Source organism: Pseudorasbora parva, chromosome 2, assembly GCF_024679245.1.
Source record: "Pseudorasbora parva isolate DD20220531a chromosome 2, ASM2467924v1, whole genome shotgun sequence".
Classification (NCBI taxonomy): Eukaryota; Metazoa; Chordata; class Actinopteri; order Cypriniformes; family Gobionidae; genus Pseudorasbora; species Pseudorasbora parva.
The window spans coordinates 40395456-40408313 of record NC_090173.1 but is presented as its reverse complement, the minus strand read 5'-3'; the positions used below and the strand labels follow the sequence as shown (position 1 = coordinate 40408313).

The window sequence follows — 12858 nt, the reverse complement described above, 5'->3', positions numbered from 1 at the left end:
TATAAAACACATAACAGGCAAATAAATTTAGACTACAGTCACAGACAGTTATTCATTGTAAAAACAGACCAAAAGCAATATAGAAGTATTAACTCATGTTGCATTCCAAGTCTTCTGAAGTCATATGATACCTTTATGTAGTTGATCTTAATGTTTTAATCGTTGAAATGATGATCGCGCTCCACAAACGTCTCTTCAGCATGACGCCATCGGTCACGAGACAGACGAGAGCCAATGGCATTTTACAATCAAAGCTGACGTAATGACGCAATTGGTCACGTGACATAAAACAGCCAATGCTGTCAAAGCTGACCTGACGTTTCTTTCGGCGGCAATATTTGAAATGTATTATTTTTCATCTTTGGTGGATGGATTCGACGTTCTGATTCACCGCTTTTGGGGATTTTCTTCACAGAAATCAATCGTTTGGCCTCGGAACACTTAGAATATTTGTAGTTTCTGAATAAATTGTGCCTGCAGTATCTGTGTATCTGCCTGTTATATCCTGTTTTTTTATAATACACAAATGGTAGGTTTAGGGAAGGGATTGAGTTACGTGTTCAAAACGTGTGTGTGAATAAAAAGAAAAGAAAAGTAAATAAAATTATGCTGACTGAATCAAACTGACGAATATGAGATCTGCTGGCTCCAGGAAGAAGGATTCTGAGACACCAAACATTGCAACACCTCTCTCAAGTCTTGGTTAGCCCTATTAGTTGGACCGTTGCTCTGAGGATGATAAACAGAAGAATAGACCACATCCATCAGGAGGTCATGAATGCAAAACACATAATCAATGACAGTAACAGTTGTCTCCCTCGCAAAAGGTAATTTAGGCAGGGAGGGGAATAAGTGCAATGTGGGACCAAGGTCTAAAAGCGACAGACAGCGGTTGCAGGAGGCCTGCCGGGGGTCGATTGGATGATTTCCCAAATGCACAAACTATGCAGGCAAAAAAGACCAGATTTATTGTTTAATCAAATAAAATGTATGATTAAACTCCTGAGAGGCAAGTGATCTTGGGACAATAACCCCAGCGAATAACATTAGACTGCAAGTTCTCAGGCACAAGCAAATGGTTCGGTGGATAACCAAACATAGGCGTTACACATTACGAACCTTCGATTCGATCTTTCAGACGACTGCAAAAATGACCAGTTTCTCTGGCACAATGGAATCGGGAGAGGATGGATGCTTGGAACAATCACAAATGCAAGCATCAGGCTTGATGTTTTTGGAGCCCGGATGGTAAGAGATGGGAAGAATTGAAACAGACAGGAAAAAAAAAGAGCCCACCGAGCCTGCCTAAGAGTTGAAGCATGTAGTGGACCTAATGTACTCTATAGGTTCTTGTGATCAGTCCAGATGACAAAAGGCACCCCGAGCCTTCCAACCAATGACACAACTCCTCTTGTTTTAGTTTCATCTCACATAGAACCAGGTTTCTTTTGAAGTTCCATTTTTTTTGTTTTTGGATGAGGGAGGAGGATTTTTTTCTTGAATAATAATGAAAAAAGAACAAGTGGTGCTGTAGGTGGATTTTCTTACAACCATGTTCTATTTTGTAAAGCTCAACAATCTTTTGCTGCACATCAGTACTATATTATTTGGTTTTACTCATTGCGATGGATGATTAAGGGAATTTGGCCTTTGTGTTAACTCATATTTATACTCCTGTGGAACAAGCTAGACAATAATAGTTAGACATTTTTATGCTCCTATGTGTGCAAAAAAAATATATATTATTATTATTATTATATTTATTTTTTTGATCAAAAGGATGAACAAAATTATTTTTACAACATTATTTGCTCTATTTGATAGTCTCTTAATTTTTACAGTGCTGTATATACCATATTCCTGACGTCTCTACACCACACATGTTTTTCTGATGCACTTTAGCATGGATATTGAATCCTGACAGGCAGTATTTATGATCACTGACATTCCCCATTTCTTCTCCTTTTTTGTTGATGCTGAAGTCACAGTATTTGTTGAAATTGAGCTGAACCTTCTGTCCAACCATGATTCATAAAACAGTCACTTACTGTGACTCTCATCTCATTTTCAGGCTCTTCTCTGCTCTCCTTCTCTTGCTATCTCCTATTGCTCTTTTCCCCACTGTATTTCTCCCTATACTTGATCTATTCAGTGCTATTTTTTTTTCTCCAGGGTCCTCCATTGTTACTTTACTCATGGGTTTTCACTTTTTATGGAGAGAAAATGTATGATTGAACAATTTTATAAATTGCACTTGTGGTTTGTGTATTACAACAAAAATCAATACGATGGCATTTGACAACATGATGTGGATTGAGGAATATAGCTTTGCTTTAGTTTTTCGGTGTTAGCCTTTGGACAACATGAGCCTTGAATTGGCATCTAATGTGTATGTCAAGAAAACATTGTAGCTTGTATAACATAAATGAAAACGGACAAATTGAAATTTATAAAAAAAAGTTTGATGTCTGCATTAATTGTTTTGAGAGTACTGGGACTTAATCTTAGTTTGGAGAAATGAGTAAAATCAGTTGAGAAATAATGTTATAATAAACATGTATATAAAAAATCCATAATCCATTAATTCAGTAATTACATGTACAATATGTAACTTTTGGCTCTCTAGTAGATGCGAGTGTGCGTATGAATATGGTTCTTTTTTTTATCCTAATGCTCACAAAATATTACAGGCTTAAGAGATATAACCAGTTTAGATGGAAAGGCTCTCAAGCTGACTATATAGCTTAGCCTGGATGCCAGCCGAATTTAGCCCCGCCCACAACATTTTTAGGTCGGGCAATTCGGTCTGGCCTCGCTCCATAGAGGAGTAATTATCCCCGAACAGAAACTGTGTGGACCAATGAAATCGTCAGGGCGGGCTTTAGACGATGATGGACAAATGATAAACAGTAACGTAATCATGCACGTCATCAAAGGGGCTTGGATTATATTTGTTCAAATCCTAAACGGAGAGCTTGTTTGTGTATGCATTCACCTTCACTATTTCTCTCAAAAATTATGATCATGTTGGGTAAGTACTCTGTGTATCATTAAAGTCTTTTATTTTTTTACAACACCGGCAAATATCGTTTATTCCAGCATACGTTCAGTCAGGGTTGCCAAGTTTTTACAACAAAACCCGCCAACTACTAGCCCTAAACAATAGCTTCTTGGAGGGTTCTCCGGAAGAAAAAAAATGGTGTTTTGGGGGTAAAATGTATGTTATTTTGGCAAGATTGCCTGCTAAAATTCTCACTTATGGGACTATATTTCACATAATAGTCGCTTCAACCCGTGGACATAGAAAACAACCCGCAGAAGATAAAAACTCGGACTTGGCAACACAGTGCAGCAGAACTCTGTTGACGTCTCTTTGTTGCTCTGATTGGTTGTAGGTCTATCCAATTGAGGTCTTTCCTGGTTCGGTTGAAACACGCCCCATAATCCCAGCCCAATGGAGCAGTTTCAGACTCATATTCGGACTAGAATTGAGTATGACCATGTCAGGCTATAGCTGAATACGTTACTAGCTATACCCATTAATAGATATGGTACTTCCTTAAAATTACATTTACTGAAATGACCCTTCACAATAGATAATGCTTTACAATTAACTCTATTAGATACATATGGCAATTTATCTGTTCAATAAAGTACCTTAATCACCAGTTGAGTAATAAAAAATAGCATCTCTTTAAATCCCTCAGCATCTCTGAACAACCAAATGTTGATTCTTGTTTTATTAGAAGCTCTGTTGTGTTCTCTTTTGACGAGACATGCAGGGGAGAGTGATACATGTAAGCAATGTCCCGTAATAACCACCCTGACAAGGCTAAAATGTAAACACGTATAATAGGCTTACCCTAGTGAATCAGGCTAACACACACACACACACACAAAAAAAACATTTTGGAAGAAGGATTGATTATTGTATTGGGTCATTTAAATTGTGTTAATTAAAAAAAAAGTTACATATTTATAATCTTTTGTTTGTTTATGGTGGGTTTGTCACATTTTTGTTAATGTGCATGTTATTCATTTAATCTCAAGATGCACACCAGTAAGGTGTTTTCTGTTTTGTTTTGTTTTTTAAACTAAGACCTTTTCCTGACTAATTCTAAGCCCTGTCTGTGAAACCGGGCCTTAATGTAATATGTACTTGTAAGAAATCCTAGATATATCAGATCTGGAATGTGGAGAAAAAAAAGAAAGAAAAAAACACTAATTATGCTAAACTGTCAACACATGCACTTAATGCAAGGTTAAAATAACCATTGTTGAGATCATTAATTCTAGGAAATGAAGTGTTCGTCTGCATGCTCCACAAAATGAAAATCCTTGATTAAGTATGATTAAATATAAATGGAAATGCATGTTCCTGGAAGTACCACATATGATATGCATTTAGTAATATGTTTCATTCACACTTAAGTTAAATGATTCCTTTGTATTATTTTAGTTCTTTTCTTAGTACTTTAGTTCTACTATCTTAATGTATATTTGAATTGCATTGTTTGTGTTACCTTATTTAAAAATCACTTATTGATTCCAATTCATGAATGTAGAAGGCTTTTGTAAGGGTGGATCGCCTACAGTGGTTCAGGTTGCAGGGTTGCCGAATGGCTAAAGAAACGTTATCAGCAAGATTGTAAAAAACCACCCACTGCTACTTATACCAACGACAGAAATAAGCACAGTTACAAAATCTTGTTATGGTTACAGTTACAAAAAAAGATTTATGAGATAATAAAAACTTATACCATTAATCCTACCCAGCATAAATGTTACCTGAGGGATATATATAAGTGTTTCCAAAACTTTTTGCTATCCAGTATTAACTCTAGATTCCAGTCTGTTAGAATAAAAGACAGTACATGATTAGTCACCTCGAGTGCCTGAACTTTGACCTCTGAGGGAATTTAAGATGTTCCAAGCAACCTGAAGGACGCAATGAACCTTGCAGAAATAAAAAGAAAGAGGAAAAAACTTTTAAAAAATCAAGACGATAACTTTGGGCCCCCAAAAAAGCTATTATAAATTTAGCACGATCACTTGAATTTCCATATCAGTCAGTGAGGCTGAACCCCTGCAGACACTAGTCTCCACTTTTATAACCGTTAACAGGCGTATAAAACTAAGCTCTCAAATAAATTCCTTAATCTTCTATAATGAATTCTCCAGGCTCTTTTCACATGTCACTAGCGAAGGAGTGGATTGTCCCTCGAACGTATGTTTTTGATAAGTCAGAGCGATGATCAAAAACCACATCATTCAAATTGACCGAAGCAGCACACATTAAACATATTGCTGACACAGACGCTCAGATTAAAGAGTGAGGTTGCAAGAATTTCCATACTGTATGGTACACGCTGCAGCTCAGTCGAATATGAAAGCGCCAGAGCTGCTGGCAGAATTCATTTAGGTATTTTTGAGTCTCTCAGCTGAAGATTCTCTGAGCTTGAGATTAGAGCAATCCACAGTCGGACCTGACATTCCTTTTCTATTGCTTTCAAATCAAGGATGCAGTGTTCAGTTTGAGCTTCTTAAAATTTGAGGAGTTGAACATTATAGGCAAGGAATGTATAACCATAAAACTCCATGAGGGTTACAGATGAATATAACCTCTATGAATCATTAAAACCCCTTTTATTATTTCTGTTTCTATTTCATATTTGAACAAATGTTAGGTCTAAACTCTCCATGTAAGTAGCACAAGCTGGATGTCATTCACAGCTGGCCAGTGGAAAACGAGTGTCTGAGATAATATGTCAGGCTAATATCTGTGAGACTGCACTGCTACAGGGACAAAGGATTCTCATTAGTCATACTGTCTATAAGACACTTATCCATCCTCTCTGCAGCTCCTCAGCTTATAATGAGAGAATGATTGCATCTTTCTATGCGACTGAAAAACAGTTTTTCGGTATCATGCAAACAATTTAGCTTTCCGGTTAGGGAAACACAAAATTAAAGTGTTGTCAAATAAGCCACACTTCAAGAGTTTGCTAAAAATGCAAATGACAATGCAGGATTTTTTAACTCCTGAGCCCTCGACTCTCAAACAGTTGGGGGAAAACATGGTTCCCACGTCTTCTTCACACTGCTGGTGTACAACTATTACTCTGCTGCTTTCATGTTGGCAACTCAAGAGCACCATCTTCTGGCAAACTGAATATTGCTTAATCCAGTGTGAGGTGTAGAACCAATTCAAGAGTCAAACGAAAATTGTGGAGTACCCAGGGGTGTAAAGAGTACCTGAAACCATGCTTGAGTAAAAGTACAGACACCTTGCTGTGAAAATGACTCCATTACAAGTTAACAAGTCACCAATTCCAATACATCTTGTCCAATACAACATCTGATTTTAACAGTAGGCCTACTTAAAGGGTTAGTCTTTCACCCAAACATGTAAATTGTCATTATTAACTCACCCTCAAGTTGTTTTTATAGTAAGTTGTTGTTTGGTAACCAGACAGCTGATGGTAGCCACTGACATCCAAATGGAGAAAATAAAAACACTATGGAAGTTAATGGCTACCGTCAAATGTTTGATTAACAACATTATTCAAAATATATTGTTTTGTGCTCAAGAAAGAAACTCGTACAGGTTTGGAACAACTTGAGGGTGAGTAAGTGATGACAATTTTAATTTTGGGGTGAACTAACCCTTTAAATATTTGCTCATACTGACTGTAGACTCAAAGATGCACTAGACTTTAACAGAGACAAGCAATCCTATTATTTTCTAAAATAAAAATAAAAATGAAAACCTCATATTTCAACAAATCAAGGTTGACACAACAGCCTCTTAAACATCTAGAAACACTTATGTCTCAGTTAAGCTCAAGTGCTCAAAAAGCACCTTGTAATCTGTAACCCATTACATTTTCAAAGTAACTTTCCCAACACTGATTAATAAAAGAAAACATACACTATGCACTATTATAGTGTACACTATAAATATAAAATAATTCACTAAAATACTCAGATGCATATAATTCAGATGCATGCCAGTCGTGTCATTGTTAACAATGCAAGGCCTCATTATTCTATCTATTTATTCTGCTATATCATGTATTTATGTTTATAATATATTGGGTTTATTGTTTCTAATACACTGCTCTGGTTACAGGCAAGCAATATAAAGCCAGCTACTTTCTTTTATTAAATATATATTTATTTATATTTTGAATATTAAAATTGCATTTGCATGAAAAAATACTTCCTCCTATCTCATTTTAAACATCCTCGCCAGAAAGAAAAGCTCTGCTGACTCCTTTCTGCTTGCTCTTGGTTTTACAGTTCTTACATCTTGAAACATAGAGGAAAGTCTTTGCTGGAGCTTATGGGCCAGAGCTCCATCCCAGTATTTACAAATCAAAGAGCCCCCAGGACGCAGAACCTTGTCAGCCAAGTCCAGCACTGATAGACACATGGTGACCAGTCTTTCATGATCCAGTTCCCTAAGCCCACTGGCATTGGGGGCCATGTCACTGAGGATGACATCTGCTCGAGCTTCAGGGAGAAGCGTCTCCAGCGCCATGTGAGTTGAAGGAGCAGTGATGTCGTGATTGGACAGAAACTGAGCTCCATCCAAAGCGGCGATGCGTAATATGTCTAATCCTATTACGCTTCCTTTTGGAAGATCTGCACCTGGAATGAACAATGGTATGGTGTTTATATCAGCTATGGAAAAAGGCCTGTTCACACCAAGAATGATAGCCATAAAGATAACAATAACTATATTTGCGTACATATAAATGCATTTATTTGATCAAAATATTCATATTATTACAACTACATTCTATTTTAATGTACTTATAAATATAATTAATTATTCATCGTCACATGATAAAAATCATTGTATGTATATATATATATATATATATATATATATATATATATATATATATATATATATATATATATAATTGAAATTTTATAAATAATATATATAATTATAAATGTTTTGAACGAAATTGGTAAGCTAATTTTTTTCAGTAGTTTTTTTTTTTTTTTTTTTTTTTTTACAAAAACATATTTCAGATAAATGCTCTTCTTTTTAAACTTTCCATTAAAAAAATTAAACCTAAGCGGTTAATATATATATATATATATATATATATATATATATATATATATATAGAGAGAGAGAGAGAGAGAGAGAGAGAGAGAGAGAGAGAGAGAGAGAGAGAGAGAGAGACAGACAGACAGACAGACAGACAGACAGACAGACAGACAGACAGACACACACACACACACACACACACACACACACTTAGTATTTTTACTTTTGTTTTGTTTTTAACGAAATTACTTATAACGAAATTGATTTGTTCCCAAGATGGCATGCATATTATGTGATATTATATGAGATTATTCATTTGAATTCAATTCAGCAGCTCACTTACTTTCTGCTGTTGAGTTGACTCTCTGGACAGCAACTTGACTCCATGCACCAGGCGCAGCACCACAATCTATGACACTTAAACCAGGTTTCAGAAGTCTGTATTTATCATCTATCTCGATCAGTTTAAATGCGCTTCTACAGCGATAATTCTGCACGTGAGCAGCTTTAACGAAAGGGTCATTGAGCTGCCGCATCAGCCATCTTTGGTCAGCAGCGCTCTTCCCCTTCATGTGCAGAGGAGTCTTCTTTAGAGAGACCGCAGACACGTGAATGCACGACCTTTGTATATATTTCCACATCATTTACAAATGTGTGGTCCGTAGAGGAGATCAATGAAGTACATGAAAACAAGCTGACACGTGTACATGAAAACAAGCTGACACGTGCGTCTGGTGTCCGCTCCGCTGCCGCATGTTGTGAAAGATGCGCGAACTTTGCGCAGATTTTTTTCAAATCGTTAAGATACATTATTGTGCTTTATTTGTCTTTATGATAACTTATTAATAATTTTGATTAAATGTATTAATGTATATATTCGTTTGTGATAAATTCGCTGTTGTATCAGATGGCCACCCTTACATTTATTGTATTTTTGTTTTAGTCGAGAATATTTGACTGTTGCACACTGCGATGTCCGATTCTTGAAGTGCTCGTTCTTTTGAGTCGGATCTTTTCAATGAACTGCAGTTGTCGGAACGAGGACAAATAATAGGCTTTAATAGTCGCCCCAAAAAAACGTATTTGAACTATTGGGAAAAAACATATAAAAGTGATAAATTAACTGAAATGGTTGAGTTGTTGTTTTTTTCCGTTTAGTTATGTTCGAAAGAGCCGATTCAAAGAAACGAGTCGGATTTCTGATCGAGAGCATTTCACTGTTGCACTCTCGATTACAACCCTAAGGTAGGCGGAGTTTAGTTTGCAGATCTGTAAATCATCTGTTGTATTTGGAACTATAACAACCTGAATTTAAACGTCAATCACTGTTATAACCAAATTCACTGTTGTCAATCTGAAGCCCCCATGTGATCACGAGCAACACGCGGGAAACCAGCTCGGCTGATTTATTAAAGTAAGCCTCTAATATAACCGTATTTCTTTGGTCAAACATTATTTGGGTAACGTAAGAAGCAACGGGGATAAACTTAAGAAGCTGTACTGAATGTAAACTGCTGACCCTATATATATATATATATATATATATATATATATATATATATAGATATATATATATAGATATATATATATATATATACTCTAAAAAATTCTGTATAAAATATATAACACTGTATTACATTATATAAAATTTACAGCATGCTGACCTCTAAACTGCTGACCCTGGTGCTGGTAGTGAAGCCCGGCCGGGTATTATTGGGCATGAAGAAAAGAGGCTTTGGAGCAGGCAAGTGGAACGGGTTTGGAGGGAAAGTCCAGACAGGAGAGACCATAGAGCAGGCTGCTCACCGGTGAGTCTAACACCATTCACTGATGTATACTTCTGCACTAATGCCACACAGGAGTTTGATTTCTGAACTTGCAGTGGTCTCTTAATTTTTTTCCAGAGCTGTATACAAAAAACAACTTAACCATTTAAGTTAATTTATCACTTTTATATGTTTTTGCCCAATAGTTAAAATAAGTTTTTTTTTTTTGGTGCAACTATTAAAGGCTATTTTATATATATATATATATATATATATATATATATATATATATATATATATATATATATATATATATATATATAATAATATAAATGCCAAGGCATTTATTAACTGCTCCAAATATATGTGCTTTATTTTACTAATATTTACATTTGATGAATCACTGTTACAGTCCCACCGCAGGACATTTTGCTTTTCACCTTGAAATATGAACAACACCAAAAACATTTTACGTCCCAAAATCATAATATTGAAATAAAATGATGATCTATGCCCCACTGGCATGTGTTGTTTTAGTTGAAAAATGCAGTTCCGTAAACATTTACTTAATTACAGAAAAAACATGCGTCACATCATCTGCCCATATATAGTAAAATTATATCCATATATACTAAAATTATATATATATAATTTTAAAAATATAATATAAAATATAATATAATATAAAAATATAATATAATTATATATATATATATATAAAATAAAATAAAATAAAATAACACTCATTTACTTGTGATGTGTAAAAATCATGAGGTTTGCAGGCAGTTCTAACAGACACTATAGTTCACCAAAAATCACACTATGAAAAAGAATAAATGGTAACCATTGCATCAAAACAATATAAAAAAATAATGAATACAAAAATAATGCAACAAATATTTGAGCATTTTCACGAACAGTGATTATGCTGCTGTATACAGTAATTACTTTTTAATGTTTTTTTGTTTTTTTTTTAAGTTTTTATGAGTCTGTAGGTGTACCATTTTTCATTTTATAAAAGCCATTATTTTCCCTCCAATGTCTGTTTTCACTTCCTTGAAGCTACAGATCAAAGTTAAACAGTTTGAACCTTGTAATGTCGCAAATGTTTGATATTATTTACTTCTCTTCAATCTTCCTGGCTTTTATTGGTTTCCAGCTGAAACAAAATGCCATTTAATTTGACAGGGAGCTGCTAGAGGAAAGTGGCCTCACTGTTGACACCCTCCACAAGATTGGAAATATCAAATTTGAGTTTATTGGAGAAACAGAATTGCTGGATGTCCACATTTTCAGAGCTGACACCTATAAAGGAGAGCCAACCGAATCAGACGGTAATACAGCTCCACATCACTTTTTGATCCAGTTTGTGAGACGCGTACCGAGACAGAAAGTCTAATAACTTGCCACTGAAGCAGTTTTTGTCTTTCAGAGATGAGGCCACAGTGGTTTGACACGGATAAAATACCTTTCAGCCAGATGTGGGCAGATGACGTCCTGTGGTTCCCACTGATGCTTCAGAAAAAGAAGTTCTTGGGATATTTTAAATTCCATGGGCATGATGTGATAGTGGAGCATAAACTGGATGAGGTGGATGACGTTTGATTGATGGACATTGTCAATGTATCCGTGGAAATTATTTAGCAAAATATGAGTTGCACTACTGAGCACATGTCTTCATGGGGTACGACATGCACAAGAAAATAGCATCATCCATTATGCCAGAATTAAAACAGAAGTTTAACTTCATTAAATGGAGTGCATACTTCAATGATTCCAAATGATGAAAATGTCTAGAATACATATATTTTCAGGCATACTTTCATAACAACAACAAAACAGGCAGCATAATATGAACCAGTTTGAGTGTTCAAAAACATGTTGAAAACAGTTTTGCTGCTTAATTTTTTATTTTAATTTTTTTTCTTTGATCAAACTTGCATTTACTCACTTGTGCCAGCAGATGGCAGGATTGAATATGCATACAAAAAGAGTTCCCATTTCTTTATTGCTTTCCTTAACCGAAGAAATCAAACATAAACAACTGATAATAACAATAAGTTCTGCTAAAAGGTTTACTACAAAAATATGCATGATAAATGCGCTATAAACTAACAGCAATGTGTCAATCTTAACAACATTATGAAACAGTAGCAGACATATGTCAAGTTCACGTAATAGCTTACTAGCAGTCTGAGAATTTCAGACCTTGGTGATTTATCAAAGAATGAAAACAGGTCTTATAAAGAGCATCTAGCGGCTAATTTCATGCTAACTGAAGTTATTTCTTCATTTCAAGATCCTCTCGATCGAGAATAGTCTTCGTTACAGAAAATATATTACACTATTTAAAGAACTTTTAGACAAGTAATTCAAAGTATTTCAAGTTTGGATATCTCTCGTGCTAATGTTTTTGAAAATCTGCTCACCAAGGCTGCATAAAATAACTATTTTCAATTTTATTTTTATTATAAAATGTAATTTATTCCTGTGATGAGCTGGTGTAATTCCTATTCCTGTGAGTTTTTATCAATATTGAAAGCATATTTTAGAATTATTTGATTAATAGAAAGGTCCAAAAACATTTGAAACAGAAATCCCATAAATTACTTTTCAGTAACTTTTGATAAATTCAATGCATCCTTGCTGAATTATTATGAAATAAATAAATAAAAAAACTAGCCCCTAGTGTTGTACTCAATACCGGTCTTGGTCTTAAGACCAATTTTGCACAGTTTTGGTCGTCTCTGTCTCCACCACATATGATGTGTACTTTGTTTTCTATTGGTCTCTATAGAGGACTCAGGATTTTTGTTTCAAGACCACAACTGCTGGGATATTACTAAATTGCCAGTGCATTACTTGCTTTATTTATTAACATAATTAATGTGATTGGATGTTAAACTTGCTGTTTCAGATGCAATCAATAACTTATTTCTGATTTGATTGATTTATTGTGCAGATTCAGAAATTAATAATTAGAGATTGTGTCAAAAATGTCACCAAAAATTCATACAAATGCTC

At 35.0% G+C, this 12858-nt stretch overlaps 2 protein-coding genes across 3 annotated transcripts; one reads left to right on the top strand and one right to left on the bottom strand.

Annotated features, from left to right (window-relative positions):
• Positions 1 to 5697: 5697 nt before the first annotated feature.
• mrm2 (mitochondrial rRNA methyltransferase 2) lies at positions 5698 to 8766 on the bottom strand. The gene is made up of 2 exons (XM_067420192.1): positions 8412 to 8766; positions 5698 to 7653 (listed from the first exon to the last, which is right to left on the bottom strand). Exons 1-2 carry the CDS (start codon positions 8710 to 8712, stop codon positions 7229 to 7231), a joined length of 726 nt encoding a protein of 241 aa, XP_067276293.1. The 5' UTR covers positions 8713 to 8766; the 3' UTR covers positions 5698 to 7228.
• nudt1 (nudix (nucleoside diphosphate linked moiety X)-type motif 1) lies at positions 8431 to 12786 on the top strand. Of its 2 annotated transcripts, none has more exons than XM_067420212.1 (6): positions 8431 to 8495; positions 9227 to 9313; positions 9429 to 9574; positions 9724 to 9876; positions 11023 to 11168; positions 11267 to 12786. In XM_067420212.1, the coding sequence occupies exons 4-6, from the start codon at positions 9725 to 9727 to the stop codon at positions 11437 to 11439; spliced, it is 471 nt and encodes a 156-aa protein (XP_067276313.1). In that variant the 5' UTR covers positions 8431 to 8495; positions 9227 to 9313; positions 9429 to 9574; position 9724; the 3' UTR covers positions 11440 to 12786. The 2 variants fall into 2 exon arrangements, with proteins under 2 accessions (XP_067276313.1, XP_067276304.1); XM_067420203.1 differs by having other exon boundaries at positions 8437 to 8495; positions 9429 to 9482.
• Positions 12787 to 12858: the final 72 nt, after the last annotated feature.

Excerpts from the sequence above, each read along its gene's own strand:
- mrm2 (XM_067420192.1), bottom strand. The coding sequence starts at position 8,712 with ATGATGTGGAAATATATACAAAGGTCGTGCATTCACGTGTCTGCGGTC. Across the intron at positions 7,654-8,411 it reads AGTCAACTCAACAGCAGAAA|GTGCAGATCTTCCAAAAGGA; the intron begins GTAAGTGAGCTG and ends TGTTCATTCCAG.
- nudt1 (XM_067420212.1), top strand. The coding sequence starts at position 9,725 with ATGCTGACCTCTAAACTGCTGACCCTGGTGCTGGTAGTGAAGCCCGGC. Across the intron at positions 9,877-11,022 it reads ATAGAGCAGGCTGCTCACCG|GGAGCTGCTAGAGGAAAGTG; the intron begins GTGAGTCTAACA and ends TTAATTTGACAG. Across the intron at positions 11,169-11,266 it reads AGAGCCAACCGAATCAGACG|AGATGAGGCCACAGTGGTTT; the intron begins GTAATACAGCTC and ends TTTGTCTTTCAG.